This window comes from Heteronotia binoei, chromosome 17, assembly GCF_032191835.1.
Source record: "Heteronotia binoei isolate CCM8104 ecotype False Entrance Well chromosome 17, APGP_CSIRO_Hbin_v1, whole genome shotgun sequence".
In the NCBI taxonomy this organism is placed as follows: Eukaryota; Metazoa; Chordata; class Lepidosauria; order Squamata; family Gekkonidae; genus Heteronotia; species Heteronotia binoei.
In genome coordinates this window covers 10,991,019-11,007,756 of record NC_083239.1, presented here as the reverse complement: position 1 = coordinate 11,007,756, position 16,738 = coordinate 10,991,019, and the positions used below count along the sequence as shown (strand labels likewise).

At 47.4% G+C, this 16,738-nt stretch overlaps 1 protein-coding gene across 1 annotated transcript in view; it reads right to left on the bottom strand.

The window, feature by feature from the left end:
* The window catches only part of LOC132586340 (RH-like protein), a 39,606-nt gene extending 22,868 nt beyond the window's left edge, over nt 1–16,738 (bottom strand). Inside the window, exons 1-3 of the mRNA XM_060258374.1 lie at nt 16,464–16,738; nt 8,967–9,153; nt 4,036–4,186 (exon numbers count right to left, since the gene is read on the bottom strand). Coding sequence (XP_060114357.1) covers nt 4,036–4,186; nt 8,967–9,153; nt 16,464–16,596 — 471 coding nt within the window. The 5' untranslated portion in view covers nt 16,597–16,738. The remainder of the gene's footprint in view (nt 1–4,035; nt 4,187–8,966; nt 9,154–16,463) is intronic.

The following is a 16,738-nucleotide window of genomic DNA, read 5'->3' as shown; positions in this document are numbered from 1 at the left end:
TAGGTGAAACATCATTCATAAATACACATTCATTTATGGAACAATCCCAATACAGAATATATTCCCACAAGGAAGTCACAATATGAAGAAGAGTTCCAATGTACAGGAGGTCGATTTGATATCCTACTTTGAAGTTTCTTTCAGCAAAGGTATATTTTACAATCTCCTCTTCAATATAAACAACTCCATTGAGCCTTGAGCCATTTTTTGAGCTGTTGTCCTTTTGCAAATAGAGAGTTGAGACTTTGTGTCCACTTGTGAATGTACTGTATGAGACATTATTAAAAAATAATTGTTCCTTTTATCATAACCTCCATAAAGATTTATTTTGCAAGCTTTCTTTCTCCCCAGATTTGTCTATTCTGCCACCCTGTTATTATTTATTGAATGATACTGAGGGGGAGGTTAGCGAGGCTGTGGCAAAATTTTTGGCTGACATCCTTACATTTAAATCTGACCATGTATGAATGCATCTGTAAACTCGGTTTCGTTTTGATTTTATCTTCAGTGTTAAAATTTTTTATATTCTGTGTATTTTTATTTGCGACTGTTATGCCATTAAAGGTTTGGTATGGTAAAAATAATTGGAGGAGGAAGAATTTGGAGTTGCCTTCCATTTGGAGTGTTCTTAAAATTACTGAAGTTGTTTCCACAGAAGAGGAGATAAGAGATGGCTTATGCCCCAGCTCTGCCCTGTTTTCCTGATCTGAAATGGCCCCTGGGAGTAATTATTGGCCCTATTCCGGGACAAACAGAAAGGCATCCATTGCAGCTGCACATTTCTCCAACTGGGCAAATAACAGCTCCGTGGGTTCGCTTTAGATCAGCAGTGTGAAGAACTTAAACCCTCCAGGGCTCTGTCCCAATGCAGATCGACAGTTCTAGCCATTATTTCTTTTCAAGGAAAAATGCCTAGAAGCTCATTCATGGAACTCCCCCATCATCAAATCCATTTTGCCTCTTTTACCCAGCAGTGGTGCCAGTGGATCTCTTACCTACTCAGATTCCACTTTTCTACATTTCGGGCTTGTTGTGTCTTGAACAAAAGCTATTATACCGCATGGCGATCGCTACAGAGGCGACCCCAGGGTCCCCGGATGTAGCTCGCCAGACGCCCCGCCCATCAAGATCTGTGGCGGGAAGTTTGACTGACCAGGATTGGACTGGTCAGACGAGGGGGCTGTTCCGGGTAATGTATATAAGCGGGACCCGGCCCGCGTGCTCTCTCTCTTGTGATGTGCTACTGAATAAACCATGTTGCCTTCAAACCGTCTCGGTTCTCAGTACATTACAGGGCTCATTTCTGGTCTTGAAGTCAGGAAGAGAGAAAAGTGCCTGCTTCATACCAGCTCAGTCTATCCATTCTAACCTCACAGTTCATTACATAAGGCTCCAATATTCTCTTCTCACAAGAAAAATGACTAAATGACATGTCAGAAGTGTGAATTGGTCCTAAAAGCAGCTGGGAGGGCAATCCGAAACAGGGCCATGATGGCAGGGAAGGATTAATTTGCCCTCCCAAATAAAACAGTTTCTGTGATCAGAAATGTCTCCACCCCTTGTTCCGTTAAGCTTTGGTGGGGAGGGAAAGACGGGCATCACCTGCCTTTTTACCCTACTGAGCTTAAAGCAGTCCAAGAAAGGGTATTTTCAAGCACTATGCAAGGTGCCAAAGAATCCCCCCCCCCCCACTTTCCTAAAAGCTATGGCCTCGATCCATATTGGGTAAGGATGCCATTTAATTTAATTTTTTTATCTATACCCAACAAGCGGGCTCTGGGAGGCTTACATTAAAAACCTTACAAAAAAAACATTAAACAAACCACATCCAGAGAGAGGCAGTTTGGTGTAGTGGTGAAGTGTGCAGACTCTTATCTGGAAGATCCGGGTTTGATTCCCCACTCCACTTGCAACTGCTGGCATGGCCTTGGGTCAGTCATAGCTCTGGCAGAGGTTGTCCTTGAAAGGGCAGCTGCTGTGAGAGCCCTCTCAGCCCCACCCACCTCACAAGGTGTCTGTTGTGGGGGAGGACAGTAAAGGAGATTGTGAGACGCTCTGAGACTCTTCGGAGTGGAGGGCGGGATATAAATCCAATATCTTCATCTACCTCACAGGGTGTCTGTTGTGGGGGGGGAAGGGAAAGGAGATTGTGAGCCACTCTGAGACTCTTCGGAGTGGAGGGCGGGATATAAATCCAATATCTTCATCTACCTCACAGGGTGTCTGTTGTTGGGGGGGGGAGGAAGGGAAAGGAGATTGTGAGCCACTCTGAGACTCTTTGGAGTGGAGGGCGGGATATAAATCCAATATCTTCTTCATCTTCTTCTTCTTCAAACTAAATAATATCATAATTACAGAATTAATAGATCCACATCATTGGCAACAAGTCATAAACCACATATAGGCTGGTAGTGCTCAGCATAACATAAACACTTAGATGGTAAGGTGCTGGGAGGAGTGATTTCAGGGGACACCTGCTGGATCAATTAAAAGCCTGGCAGAAGAGCCCCATCTTACAGGTCCTGCGAAACTTAGGTAAGTCCCACAGGGCCTGGATCTCCAGCGGGAGCTCATTCCACCAGGGATCACAAGACAATGTTGTGCAGCTGACCTCAGAACCTGGGGGGAGGGAGGGGGGCTCATATGGGGAGAGGCGGTTTTATCTCCATTGGTGGGCAATCTGCCAGTGCTTCCTGTCCCCCACCCCCAGGTACAGTGGACAGCGAAGGAAAGGGGGAGGGAAACAGAGTAGCTCATTGCAGCAATGTCAATTCCAGATAGAGGATCAAAAGCAAAATCCATATGGTGAGAATGCTCTAGGAATGCTCTAAATAACTATGGTTTTTCCCACAGAGAGGCAAAACTCCTAGAGAGCTGTGTGACTGATTTTGCAAGTTTTGGCCCCCTCCACCTCCCACCTTTTGTTAGTAAAGGGCTGGTAACCTTAATATTATACCTCTCACAAGGTCAAGAGTTTGGGGGTACTATTGGAGCCTTCCCTAACAATGGAGGCTCAAATAGCAGCCACTGCTAAGTCCGCATTCTTCCATCTTAGGCGAGCGAGGCAGTTGGCTCCTTTCCTGGAGCATGACGATCTAGCAATGGTGATTCATGCAACGGTCACCTCGAGGTTGGATTACTGTAATGCCCTCTACATGGGGCTGCCCCTGTGCCGAACCCCGAAGTTGCAGTTAGTGCAGAATGCCGCTGCCCGGCTGTTATTAGGGCTCCCAAGATGGGAGCACATTCGGCCAGGGCTTCTGGATCTGCACTGGCTGCCAATAATATACCGAGTTCGGTACAAGGTGCTAGTTATTACCTTTAAAGCCCTATATGGCCTAGGACCTGCCTACCTTATGGACCGTCTCTCCCCACATGTTCCCCAGAGAGTGCTGAGATCGGGCTCTCAAAATCTGCTTGATATCTCCAGGCCAAATGAGGCCCGTCTGAAATCCACCAGGGACAGGGCCTTTTCGGTAACGGCCCCTTGCTGGTGGAACCAGCTGCCGGAGGAGGTGAGGGCCCTGCGGGACCTTGGCCAGTTCTGCAGGGCCTGTAAGACAGCCCTTTTCCAGCTGGCCTATAACTAACTGGCATTAGAAACTCAGTGTAGTATTCTGATAGATCGCTTGTTTTTATGTTTTACCATTTTACTGTTTTAACGGTGTAATTTGATGTATTTTAAATCCAAAACCTATGTTAGTTTTTATGTGTTGTAAGCCGCCCTGAGCCACTTCGGTGGGAAGGGCGGGATATAAATTGAAATAAACTGAAACAAATGACCTTTTTTAAAAGGAACAGATTCTGAATTCCACGCACAAATTTCCAGCATCCCCTATAGGTTGGAGTGAGCGAGACTGCCCTGCTAACACAACCTCATTAGAGACCAAGAGAGACCTCATTAGAGACCAAGGGAGGGAAGCAGAGCAGCCTAGCTTCCAGTACATAACTCCCCAGATGAAAAGTCCTCTAAAAGTTGAGGCTGAATCCTTTTTCATCTGTGGCAAATCTTTGTAGCAATGAGGGCTACCATACCTGCAGAATACCCACAACAATCCACCGGTTCGTGGCGAAAATGGTCACCTCTATCATAGCCATCAAGATCAATTGGATTGGGTTGGCTTTCCCAAGAACAGCTCCAGCTGAAATCAGCACTGTGGGGGTGCTCATAGTGGCTGTTAAGATGCTATCAGGGAGGAACAACAAGGGAAGGGGAAAAAAAATAACATTGATTTGGAGCCTGGAAAGAATTGTTCTGCAAATCAGGCAGGAAAAGGAGCGAATACTTTTCTTTGCAGCATTGTTTGACTCACTTTTTTCAACAAGCTGCCCTGTTTTCTGAGTAAAGCACACACCCCCTGGCTTGGTGCATGAGGTTTGTTCCCTGGCTTGGTGAATGAAGTTTGCCTTCTCGTGGCACATTGTAACTGAGAGAACAAGGATGAAGCAGATGGAGGCTGAAATCAGAAATGTGTGGCTCCTGCTGAAAACAGAAGTCTGCTCCTCTTTCTCTTTTAGCGGTGAAAACAAGGGAAATGCCGTCATTCTCTTGTGAATTGCCCCACCCTTGCTCCATGTCAAGCTGAAATCATGCAATTTGCCTTTCTGTTTGCTAAACACTGCAGAGGAAAGGCACAAAGGTGCTATTTTCAGTAGTGGCCACACATCTCTAGCAATATCCAATTCTACCCTAAGGGCATATCTCAGTCAAAAAACTTGTACTTAATTCCATTACTTGTCTGCCCTTCATTTCCACTATATGCTATTGTTTGCAGTCTCCACAAACCTATTTATTTATGTAGATATTTCAACCTTGCTTTTCTTTCCAAAGAGGACCCAGGGTGCCTTCCAGGGTAGCTCTCTCTCCTCCACTTTATGTTTGTCCCCCTCCACATATGGTAAACAAGGTTGGGCATGAAAGCTAAACTACATGGGAGGTCCATGGTTTATATTTTAATATTTTTTTAATTTAATTCCCCTTTGGTCAGATTGGTAGTGCTGGAAGAACTACCTGCATCCCCCCTCTTGAAGAATGAATAGATACCTTTGGGAAGGGACGACAACCCAGCTGCAGTGACTGGGCAAAGATGCTGAAACAGCTGGTAAAGCTTCCAAGCACTCTGCCCCACGGCTCCTATTAAATCAAGAACCTTTCCTTTATGGTAGGAGCTACAGCTTTGTATGCAGACCTCCATTCTGGTTTTAAGAGAAGGGTCTTCCTGACTAATAAGTATTGGAAAAACCTTTCCTTGCCAAAGGGGAGGGATGGTGGCTCAGTGGTAGAGCATCTGCTTGGGAAGCAGAAGGTCCCAGGTTCAATCCCTGGCATCTCCAAAAAAGGGTCCAGGCAAATAGGTGTGAAAAACCTCCGCTTGAGACCCTGGAGAGCCACTGCCAGTCAGGGGAGGGACAGTGGCTCAGTGGTAGAGCATCTGCTTGGGAAGCAGAAGGTCCCAGGTTCAATCCCTGGCATCTCCAAAAAAGGGTCCAGGCAAATAGGTGTGAAAAACCTCAGCTTGAGATCCCGGAGAGCCGCTGCCAGTCTGAGAAGACAATACTGACTTTGATGAACCAAGGGTCTGATTCTGTATAAGGCAGCTTCATATGTTCATATGCAAAGACCCTCGGAACTCATCTACTGCTTCTGGACCAATACTCTCAGCCTAAGGCCACTTTGTAGATAAATTGATGGGGTGGTAGACAAACACGTTAGCAGATTCTGCCATGGGATTCCTGTGCAATTGGTTGCTTGGCTCTGAAAGTGTGACTGAGAAATGGACATGGGAGGTTTAAAAGAAAGAACAACCCTGAAACTTTTCAGCGGTCTCCACTCTCTTTATTTAAACTGTCCCCCAAGATAATTAGAAATAAAGCAACATACCCCTGCCTGCAACTGCACCCAAAACTGAAAGAACAGTGGGAGTGGGGGAGGCCATCTGATTACCAGAGGGTTGTAATTCCTAAGCAGAACCACGTGTTGTTACAATGGGAAGCTTCTGTCAGTATGGAAGGGGGATGGATTTGCAGTGGAGGAATGACTGGTGAAAGGAAGTTAAGCGCACATCCATCCTCCTATCGGCCCACCAATATCAGTGTGGATCAGCTTAAGTGGAGTTGTGGTCTTCCTTGTTCTAGTCTGAGGGAACAGTTGGTTAAAGCTCTTGTAAACAACACAGGTTGAGTTAGAATCGTAATCTGTAAAGTTCATGCCTTTGACCAAACCCTTATTCTGCATGTCTTTAATGGTTTGAATGTTCTTACGGCACGTTTTCCTATGCCATAAATGAATGCATCCATCATGTTTGCATGTTTTGGTAACATGTATTTCTCGATTGGACGGCTGGACCTTCCCCAGCCACCTGGGTTGCTGTTCAGGGTTTTGCTTTATCTCACCCCAGAAACCACATCTGCCTTCTTGCTTATTCCTCAACATGGCCAGCAGTCTTGGGCAAATACCTTTGTCCCCTCATCTCTTTTGCCAAAAGCAGACACTTTATGCCCATTCTGTGCTCCTTGGAATTTTTGCTCCCAAATAATCCAGACCGCTAGATCTACTGTCACAGAATGCTGTGCGTTTGGTGTTGATCCTGACCCTTTCCTGTGCTCTCAATGTGCTGTCCCCACTCCCCCTTACCAGAAGACACTAAAAACAGTAGCCGTCAAGAAACCTCTTGATGCCAGAAGCAAACCCAAGCCAGACCTATTTGTTGGAAACACACCTACTACAAACTCTCCACATCTATCAGGAATCGTCCTTGGTCAATTGCAGTGTTCCAGTGTTTGCCTTTTGAGGGAGACCATTTTAATAGATAAATTGCTAGTTTGTCTTATTTATTTAGAAAATGAGCGTGTCACCTGTCCTGACCTGCTCAAGGCAGCTTACAACTATACAATAAAGCCGAAAAGAGAGGCTGTGTGGTATAGTGGTTAGACTGTCAGACTAGGATCTATGAGACCACGTTTTGAGTCTCCACCATGGACGCTTGCTAGGTGACCTTGGGCCAATCACACACTCTCTGCCTAAGCTAGTTTGGAGCCAGTTTGGTGTAGTGGTTAAGTGCATGGACTCTTATCTGGGAGAACCAGGTTTGATTCCCCACTCCTTCACTTGCACCTGCTGGAATGGCCTTGGGTTAGCCATAGCTGTGGCAGAGGTTGTCCTTGAAAAGGCAGCTGCTGTGTGAGCCCTCTCAGCCCCATCCACCTCACAGGGTATCTGTTGTGGGGGAAGAAGATATAGGAGATTGTAAGCCGCTCTGAGTCTCTGATTCAGAGAGAAGGGTGGGTTATAGCCAGTTTGGTGTAGTGGTTAAGTGTGCGGACTCTTATCTGGGAGAACCGGGTTTGATTCCCCACTCCTCCACTTGCACCTGCTGAAATGGCCTTGGGTCAGCCATAGCTCTGGCAGAGGTTGTCCTTGAAAGGGCAGCTGCTGTGAGAGCCCTCTCCAGCCCCACCCACCTCACAGGGTGTCTGTTGTGGGGGAGGAAGGTAAAGGAGATTGTGAGCCGCTCTGAGACTCTTTGGAGTGGAGGGCGGGATATAAATCCAATATCTTCTTCTTCTTCTTCTTATAAATCTGCAATTCTTCTTCTGCTGCTGCTGCACAGGGAGGTTGTGAAGATAAAATGGAGGAGAGGAGAATTATGTTGTAAGCAGCTTTGGGTTCCAGTTGAGGTGAAAATCAGGATATAAATATCTAAATGAGCAAATGCACAGAGATTCTTGCAATTGCCAGAAGACTGGCAGGCTCTCCTTGATCTTGTTTGCCTGTGCTTATTGTGCTGAAAACTGAAAAATCCTGCTTTTCTTTAAAAAGGAAACCAATAGAGGCTTAAGCAACAGGGGAGATAAACTGTTGTAAATACCTTCACAATAAACTACATGTGTTGGTTAATCCACTCACTCACATGCTCATTTTCTAGCTAATGGACACATTTATTATAATTATTATTTTGTGAAGGACTTCAGGGAAGAAGATGGAGTGCCTGATTAAGACAGGAGACAAGGCCATTAATTTTGAGATCATAAATAATACAGGCAGCTATGCAAAAATGTTCATTCTTCAAGGAATTTGCATCCAGCTGTCAGATGATCTTCAGAGACACGAAGGGAATCTATCTATCCTTTTGGAGAAACACGGATCAAGGCTATCGATGAGCATCAGCCGTAACTGGAGTTAACAGACTGGATCCAGTGCTCTCTGAGTGAGAGGACTTCTTGTCTTTCCAACCACCACACTGTCCCTGTTTTTGATCCCAAAGCAGAATGGATCTATGAGTCACAGGGAGGAAATAATTTTATCCTTTGCTTTTCATTGGTAATGGAGGAAACTAAGCCTTCTTTCAAGATTCCTGGAATTACATTGGTGTGATGGTTAGGCTAGGACTGGTAAGACCGGATTCAAGTCCCCATTCAGCCATAAAGCTCACTGGTTGACCCTGGGCCAGTTATTCTCATTCACTCTGGCCTACCTCACAAGGTTGCTCTTTGTATGCTGCCCCAGCTCCTAGAAGGAAGGGTTTTTTTTTTTTAAAGTTCTCTGATGGGGTTGCCAACTTCTGGGTGGGGAGGGAGATGCCAAAGAGTGATCACGTAAAGGATGAGCAACCAACGACCTGAACAGGCTACTGTGATCAAAAATTACTAATTGCCATTAACAAACAATAGAAGAAATTTAATCTGACAGGTGTGTCTATAAATCAATATACATAACATAAAAAGTTTCATATGCAACTTTTATATTATGTATATTGATTTATAGACACACCAGTTAGATTAAATTTCTTCTATTGTTTGTTAATGGCACTTAGTAATTTTTGACCACAGTAGCCTGTTCAGGTTGCTCAGAGGTTGGTTGCTCAACCTCTGGGTAGAGCCTGGAGATCTCCCAGAATTGTTGGATGCCCCATAATCTGAGATCTGCTTGCAGTTTTTAAAAAGGCACTCCAAAACACATCAACTACCTTTGAAGACTGATCTTCATTTTCCCATGTGAGAAATGAAACAGGAATCCGTCCATGATAACAGCCCACTGCACTCCCAGGGCGGCAAGAAGAAGGCCGAATCCAGTGCTGCTGAAGCCGTATCTCCTCAAGAAAGCCAGGAGAAAACCAAAGCCAAAAAACACCATGACGCTGACATCTTGAAAAGCTGTGTGGCAGAGATGAAGATCATGCAGGATACAAGGTCAATTTGGCAGCATCCAGGGACAACTTACTGCAAATACTAACAACTCTGTAGATTAATTTTGCTATGAGCAATATCATATAGCACCCTTTGGGTAAGGTAGGACATTTGCTCTAGCCCCACACTACATATCCCAGTGGGGTAGTCGCTGCAGGCCTACCGGCTGGCTATGCATGGATTTATAAGGGGTCATTGCCTCTTTAGTGTTCATTCTAAGGTCGCTAACTTTGGGTTTGGAAATCCCTGTAGATTTCATAGTAAAGTCTGGGAATGGTGGGGTTTAGGTAATATATCCATTTTCTCCAAGGTAACTGGTTTCTGTAATCGGGAGATTAATTGTAATTCTGAGAGATCTCTAGGCACACATGGAGATTGGCAACTGTGGAGAAACGCCATTTTAGTCAATGTTGGTGCTTCATTGGGAGGGAAAACATGAAACTCCTAAGCAGGCTTTGGCCTATCCTCCCTCCAAACCCCCCCTCCCTTCCAGAGCCAAACCAACAACGCTAGGGGGAAAGTCCCCTAGAGAGGCAGGAAGTTCTTTTGTTCTTGGGATTGGAGTTAGCAGGAAGAGGAGGCAGTTTTGCAACTGGCGCTCAAGGGAGCATGTGGTGAGCATGGGGGCTCCTGCCTATGAAGCCCCCAGGCAGTCAGACCAAGTAAATCATCCCCAAGGCGGGGCAAGTTTAGACCAGGGACAGTAGGATGCATTTATAACACCTTTCCTTTGTCATGCTGTTTGCTGTGCGGGTGCTGTGCTGTGCTAACTTTTTATATGCAACTGTTTTTGTTTTGTTTTTCTTTCCCTTTCTTTTTCTCTTGTAAATAAATATTTTTTTCTGTTTGGAATGCTGGCAGTCAAACTCTGTACCACATAGATCCCCTACCGCCTTAGACCTCGCTGCTTTATAAAGGGGGCCCTGGGGAAGGGGGAAGGCATGCAGTTGGATAAGGTGCCAATCCTCCAGGGGTGCCCCAAAGAAGTGCTGAGGTCTCTGTAAAACCCAAGTACAGGGTGGCAGAGGAACTTGAGGCCTGGCCTCATAGCTGGAGAGGGGGATTGGGAGTCCTGTTCCTCTCAATCTGAACCCCTAGACTGAGCAGGTGGTGGCAGCGAGCCCAAGGGGCAGGAGGAGAAATAGCTCCCTCCAGGAGTTGGCGACTCAATAGGGAGTTGACGGGACCGGGTCTGAAGGCAGAATCAGGCCGGTTCCGTCACAGCAACCATAGCCATCTTTTGAACAACATGGAATAAGAGAACTGAGCATTTTGGAGGTCTAAACTGGCTTAAGGTAAACATGGGGTCTCTCCCTCTTCTCCTGTTTTGCTGGGGATTTGGTGCTTGATGGAGAGTGCCTGTTTGTTTTTGCTCAATATTTCAAGGGTACAATAAATCTCCAATGCTCTCTCATCCAGATGAAGATAAACTTGGTGACTACTCCCTGAAAATTCTCAATATTCAGAAACAGGGATAATGGTGTATCATTTATTTACAAAACATAGATGCCAACTTTTTGCCCAATGAGCACCATCAAGGCAGCTAGTGGTTAAGTGCAGTGCTTAAGAGCATTGGACTAAGAACTTGGAGACCTGGGTTTGAATTCCCATTCTCTCATGCCACTCACTTAGTGACCTTGATCCAGTTGCTTTCCTTCTACCCCCCTGGTATGGGGCTGTTGTTGTGAGGGTAAAATAGTGATGCGAAGAGGTATGTTCATAGCATCCTGAGCTCATTAAAGGACAAATGTACTAGACAGAAAGAGCGGTTTGAAAATAAAAAGGGGCCTACTTCTTAGTCAATACAGTTTAGATCATGCTGCAAATCTCACACTAGTGGGGATCAAGTGCATGTGAGGAAACAAAAAACAGCAGGGACATCATATGAGCCTCCCATGGGAGTAGTGTGGTGTAGTGGTTAAGAAGAAGAAGAAGATGATATTGGATTTATATCCCGCCCTCCACTCCGAAGAGTCTCAGAGCGGCTCACAATCTCCTTTACCTCCCTCCCCCACAACAGACACCCTGTGAGGTGGGTGGGGCTGGAGAGAGCTCTCACAGCAGCTGCCCTTTCAAGGACAGCCTCTGCCAGAGCTCTGGCTGACCCAAGGCCATGCCAGCAGGTGCAAGTGGAGGAGTGTGGAATCAAACCCGGTTCTCCCAGATAAGAGTCCGCACACTTAAGAGTGGTAGACTCTAATCTGAAAGAGCCAGGTTTGATTCCACACTCCTCCACATTAAGGCAGTTGTATGATCTTGGGCCAGTCATAGTTCTCTCAGAGCTGTTCTCTCAAGAGCAGTTCTCTCAGCCCTACCTACCTCACAGGGTCAGTGGTGGACTGGCCAGGGTGTCAGCTTGCCCAATGGTAAGTGGGTCCTTGCTGAAGTAGGCCCCCTTAAGCATTAGGCAATGTTAAAAATGTTAATGTCCTTTTAGTTTGAAAATATAATAGAAATTCCAATATTATTACTGTCATGCAACTAAAATGTACATTGTATTTAGGGTTGCCAGTCTCCAGGTGGGGTCTGGGGATCTCCTGCTTTTACAACTGATCTCCAGCTGGCAGAGATCAGCTCCCCTGGAGAAAATGCAATCTGTGTTTACATTTAGTATCTACAGCATACTGTCAGTAAAATGTAAAATATATATGTACACTGTAATAACTAAATATATATCTCCATTTATTTTGCAAAAGTTTTAATTGTACCTTTTTCCCACATGTTTTTTTAAAAATTTTATTTCTTTCTTATAAAAATTAAATGATAGCCTTATAGTTGTTGGTGGGCCCCTTTTGTCTTCTGGCAACCAATATTTTTAGACCCAGTTTGCCACTGGATGTCTGTTGTGGGAAGAGGAAGAAAGGCGATTGTAAGCCACTCTAAGACTCTTTTGGGTAATGAAAAGCAGGGTTTAAAAAACAATTCTTCTTCTCTTCTTCAGTGACCTTTGGCTGGTAGGGGAACTGTCAGTCTCCCCACTCCAGGTCTTCCCCTAAACACCACAGTCTGTTTTGTATTTGTTTTTTCCTACCTATCTCCTCAATAGGAACCCAAAGCAGCTTACAGCACCATCCTGCCCTCCTCCATATTATCCCTTCAACAATCCTGCAAGGTGGGTTAGACAGAGAGAGAATGTCTGATGTAGGGTTGCCGATCCCCAGGAGGGGCCAGGGGATCCCCCGGTTTGGAGGCCCTCCCCCCACTTCAGGGTCGTCAGAAAGCAGGGGGAGGGGAGGGAAATGTCTGCTGGGAACTCTTTTATTCCCTAGGGAGATTTATTCCCATAGAAAATAATGGAGAATTGATCCGCGGGTATCTGGGGGGGGCTGTTTTTTGAGGTAGTGGTACCAAATTTTCAGTATAGCATCCCATGCCTCTCCCCAAAATACCCCCCCAGTTTCAAAAAAATTGGACCAGGGGGTCCAATTCTATGAGCCCCAAAAGAAGGTGCCCCTATCCTTCGTTATTTCCTATGGAAGGAAGGAATTGAAAATGTGTGACGTCCCTTTAAATGTGATGGCCAGAACTCCCCTTGGAGTTCAATTATGCTTGTCACAGCCTTGATCTTGGCTCCACCCCTAATGCCTCCTGGCTCCACCCCCAAAGTCCCCAGATATTTCTTAAATTGGACTTGGCAACCCTAGTCTGACGCAAGGTCACACCTCAAACTTCCATGGCACATGGGGGAATTAAAGTCTGGGTCTCTCAGATCCTGGACTGACATTAACCACTCCACCATGCCTTTGGACCAGTTGCATGCCAAAGCCAGCCAAAGAGGCTTGAGAGGTTTTGTGTGGAGCTGGCTTAAAAATCAGCACAGGGGAGATGCACCACCTGCACCAGTGATAAGCAGGCCACTATCACATCCAGACAGTTCTGCTTTGGTGGACGAGCTCCTTAGCAAACAAGCTGCAGAGGCTAGATGAGTTCTAGGCAGTGCAGCACAGCTGAAAATATATGGCGTTTCTTTCTTAGTAGGAAATGGCAGGGAATGTGTTACTCAGGTCATCCTGGAGAAAAATAGCTAGGAAGGAAAGGACATAGGGTTGCCAAGTCCAACCCCAGAAATATCTGGGGACTTTGGGGGTGGAGCCAGGGGACTTTGGGGGTGGAGCCAGGAGACACTGGGGTGGAGCTAGGGGAGAGGGGGGGAAACGGCGCCGGGGAGCCTGGCGAGCCGCCCGTCTCGGAGCGGGGGACGCCGCTGCGCAGCTGCCACCTCTTCTCCGCTCGCCGTGGCTGCTCCTCCGAGATGGGCTCAGCCTGAGCCCATCTCGGAGGAGCAGCCACGGCGAGCGGAGAAGAGGCGGCAGCGGCGCGGCGGCCTTGCCCGCTCCGCCTCTGGGGTGGAATCGGAGGGGGGGGTGGAGGTGGGCTGGGGGCGTGGCGAGCCGCGAGTCCGGGTCCTAGAAGGGCCCGAATTCGCGGCTCGCCATGCTCCTGGCCTGCCTCGCCCTCCCCTTCTCTGGTTTTGCCTGCGCTGCTCTTGGCTGCTCCTCCGAGATGGGCTCAGCCTGGGCCCATCTCGGAGGAGCAGCTGTGGTGGGCGGGGAGGGGGCGGCAGCAGCGTGGCGGCCTCACCCGCTCCAGGATCGGGTGGCTCGCCATGCTCCCCGGCGCCGTTTCCCCCCCCCTCCCCCTGCTTCCATTTTTTTGGGGAGCGGGGGAAGAGGGTGGAAATCATGGGGTCCCCCGCCAGGGCGGGAGGGTTGGGAAGCCTAAAAGGACAGCATTGTTTATAATACTATTAATTTCTCCATTTTTATCTCCTCCTTCCCCCCGTTTCTTCTGTTCTGGTACTTGAGGCAGCCTCTGTGGGATTCAGGTTTTAAAAAAAATGAAAAAGAAACACTGGTTAACCTCACTAATGATATGCCAGTATAGTTCACACCAATACAATATACCTGTTCATTTTCCTTGTTTGTCTATGTGTGTACGCTTTGTCACTTAAAACTGCATTCCACACCATCTAGAAGACAGGAGAGGCTCTTGAGAACTAGGGATTTGTTGGCACAGATGCGGAAGGCTATTTTTGTTTTTGAGCTGCACCATTTGGAACTTCACATTTTGTTCCCAGGCATTGACCAGACCAAAATCCTCGCTTCAGTGAAGAAATTGGGCCTTCTAACCTTGTGGTGGGAAGTGATGCAGACTCCCCCCACCCCTGGCACAGTTTAGTGGGGTCCCAGTACGAATGCCCCGGGTCTCTAGGTGTGACCTGGGGATCCCCAGGAATTACAGGTCATCTCCTGACTACAGAGATCAGTTCCCCTGGAGAAAATGGATGCTTGGGAGGGTGGACTCTATAGCATTGTACCCCACTGAGAGCCCCAAATCTTCATCCCCAAATCTCCAGGAGTTTCCCAACCTGGAACTGGCAACCCTACCTGCCCATCCCTAGCTGCTGGTCATGGGTGATCTGGCACCCCTAGATCCTAGAAAGATTTTCACTCTTCCAAATCCATTGAAATCAGTGGCCTCAGAAGAATGTAACTCTGCTTAGAATCACATGGTGCATCTCTTCCCTGGTTGCCATCAACCTGTGAGGCTGCTGCCTTGAGCCATGCAAGTAGGTTTCCCAACCCTCCCGCCCTGGCGGGGAACCCCAGGATTTCCACCCTCTTCCCCTGCTCCCCCAAAAAATGGAAGCAGGGGGAGGGGGGGAAACGGCACTGGGGAGCATGGCGAGCCGCCCGATCCTGGAGCGAGCGAGGCCGCCGCGCTGCTGCCGCCCACTCACGGCTCGCCACGCCCCCGGCCTGCCTCAACCCCCCCCCCTCCGATTCCACCCCAGAGGCGGAGCGGGCGAGGCCGCCGCGCCGCTGCCGCCTCTTCTCCACTCGCCGTGGCTGCTCCTCCGAGATGGGCTCAGCCTGAGCCCATCTCGGAGGAGCAGCCACGGCGAGCGGAGAAGAGGCAGCAGCTGCGCAGCCCGCTCCGAAATGGGGCGGCTGGCCACGTTCCCCGGTGCCGTTTCCCCCTCCCCCCTAGCTCCACCTCAGTGTCTCCTGGCTCCACCCCCAAAGTCTCCTGGCTCCACCCCCAAAGTCCCCAGATATTTCTGGGGTTGGACTTGGCAACCCTACATGCAGGGATGGCCCAAGGCCTGATGCTAGTTCTCCAGCCTTGTGAATGAGTTAAAGATTGCTCTGCCCCACCAAAGCAGCTGTGTTTGGGGTGGTGTAGGGAAAATAGCTTTGAACTGCCTGTTTTGTTCCTACTGGCTGCTCATTGAACACTCCGGGGAGCTCTAGATGGGCAGACATATTGATCTGAAGCAACAGAACAATGTTGGAGTCCAGCAGCACCTTTAAGACGAACAAAGTTTTATTCAGAATGTAAACTTTTGTGGGCATGCACACTTCAGTGGGGAAACACCTCTTGATTTCCCCACTTCTGAAAAACCCCTCGACAAGGCAATCTTGGCGCTTGACTCCTACCAGCTTTTCCACTCAGATTGTGCCAAATTCTCTTCCTCACTGCAGCTCCTGTCCTATAGAGCTTTTGTCCACGTGGGTCCTGCAATTCCCAGCAGAGCCTTTTTGAACGGTCAAATGGGGGAGAGAGTTTGCTCCTTTTGTCACCATTAGAAAAGCTGATAGGATCCAGCCCAATGTCTACATCATCTTTGTATAAGAGTGGAACAATGAAAGATGTTAATTGATCAATTATTTACCTACTACTTGAGAAAACAAGAGCCCCGTGGTGCAAAGTGTTAAAGTGCAGTCCTAAGCTCTGCTCACAAGCTGAGTTCGATTCCCGGCAAAAGCTGGGTTTTCAGGTAGCTGGCTTGAGGTTGACTCAGCCTTCCATCCTTCAGAGGTCAGTAAAATGAGTACCCAGCTTGCTGGGGGGAAAGTGTAGATGACTGGGGAAGGCAATGGCAAACCACCCCGTAAAAAGTCTGCCGTGAAAACGTTGTGAAAGCAACGTCACCCCAGAGTTGGAAAATGACTGGTGCTTGCACAGGGGACCTTTCCTTTCCTTCCTGAGAAAACAACATTCAGAAACTGTGCATATCACCAGCAACTCCCAATGGATGCCTTCTTGGGATACTGAAGGACCTGAGATAACTTCAAGACAACAAGCCAGAGTTCCTCATAATGACAATTAGACTTGAGAGTCCTCAAGCTGGCAGACTGATCCTCCATGAAATACTAGTTCCCACTATAGCCTGAGCTGATTGAACTACATTTCCTGTTCATTAAACTAAATTAAACTACCAATTGAAGTTAATAGAGGTTGGAACATCCATACAAATGCATTTGTAGACTTACCCGGGTAGACGGCAAGGTCTCCTTGATGATCATACGAGACAAAAAAATAAAATATGAGGATGAAAGAGATTTCATACACCAGGATCAGAGCTGGGAGATGAATCCGGAGACTTGGAGGGTACTGGGAAGCCATTGTATGGTATTAGAAAAAGACAAAAAAGACCAGAGGGCATTAATATCTTTCCTTCCGTTTCAATGTTTCATCAGCCTCAAATTAAAAAAGAAAGAGGGGAGCAGAGAAAGTCTGGATGTGATAAGGGAGTCCTGAAGGCATT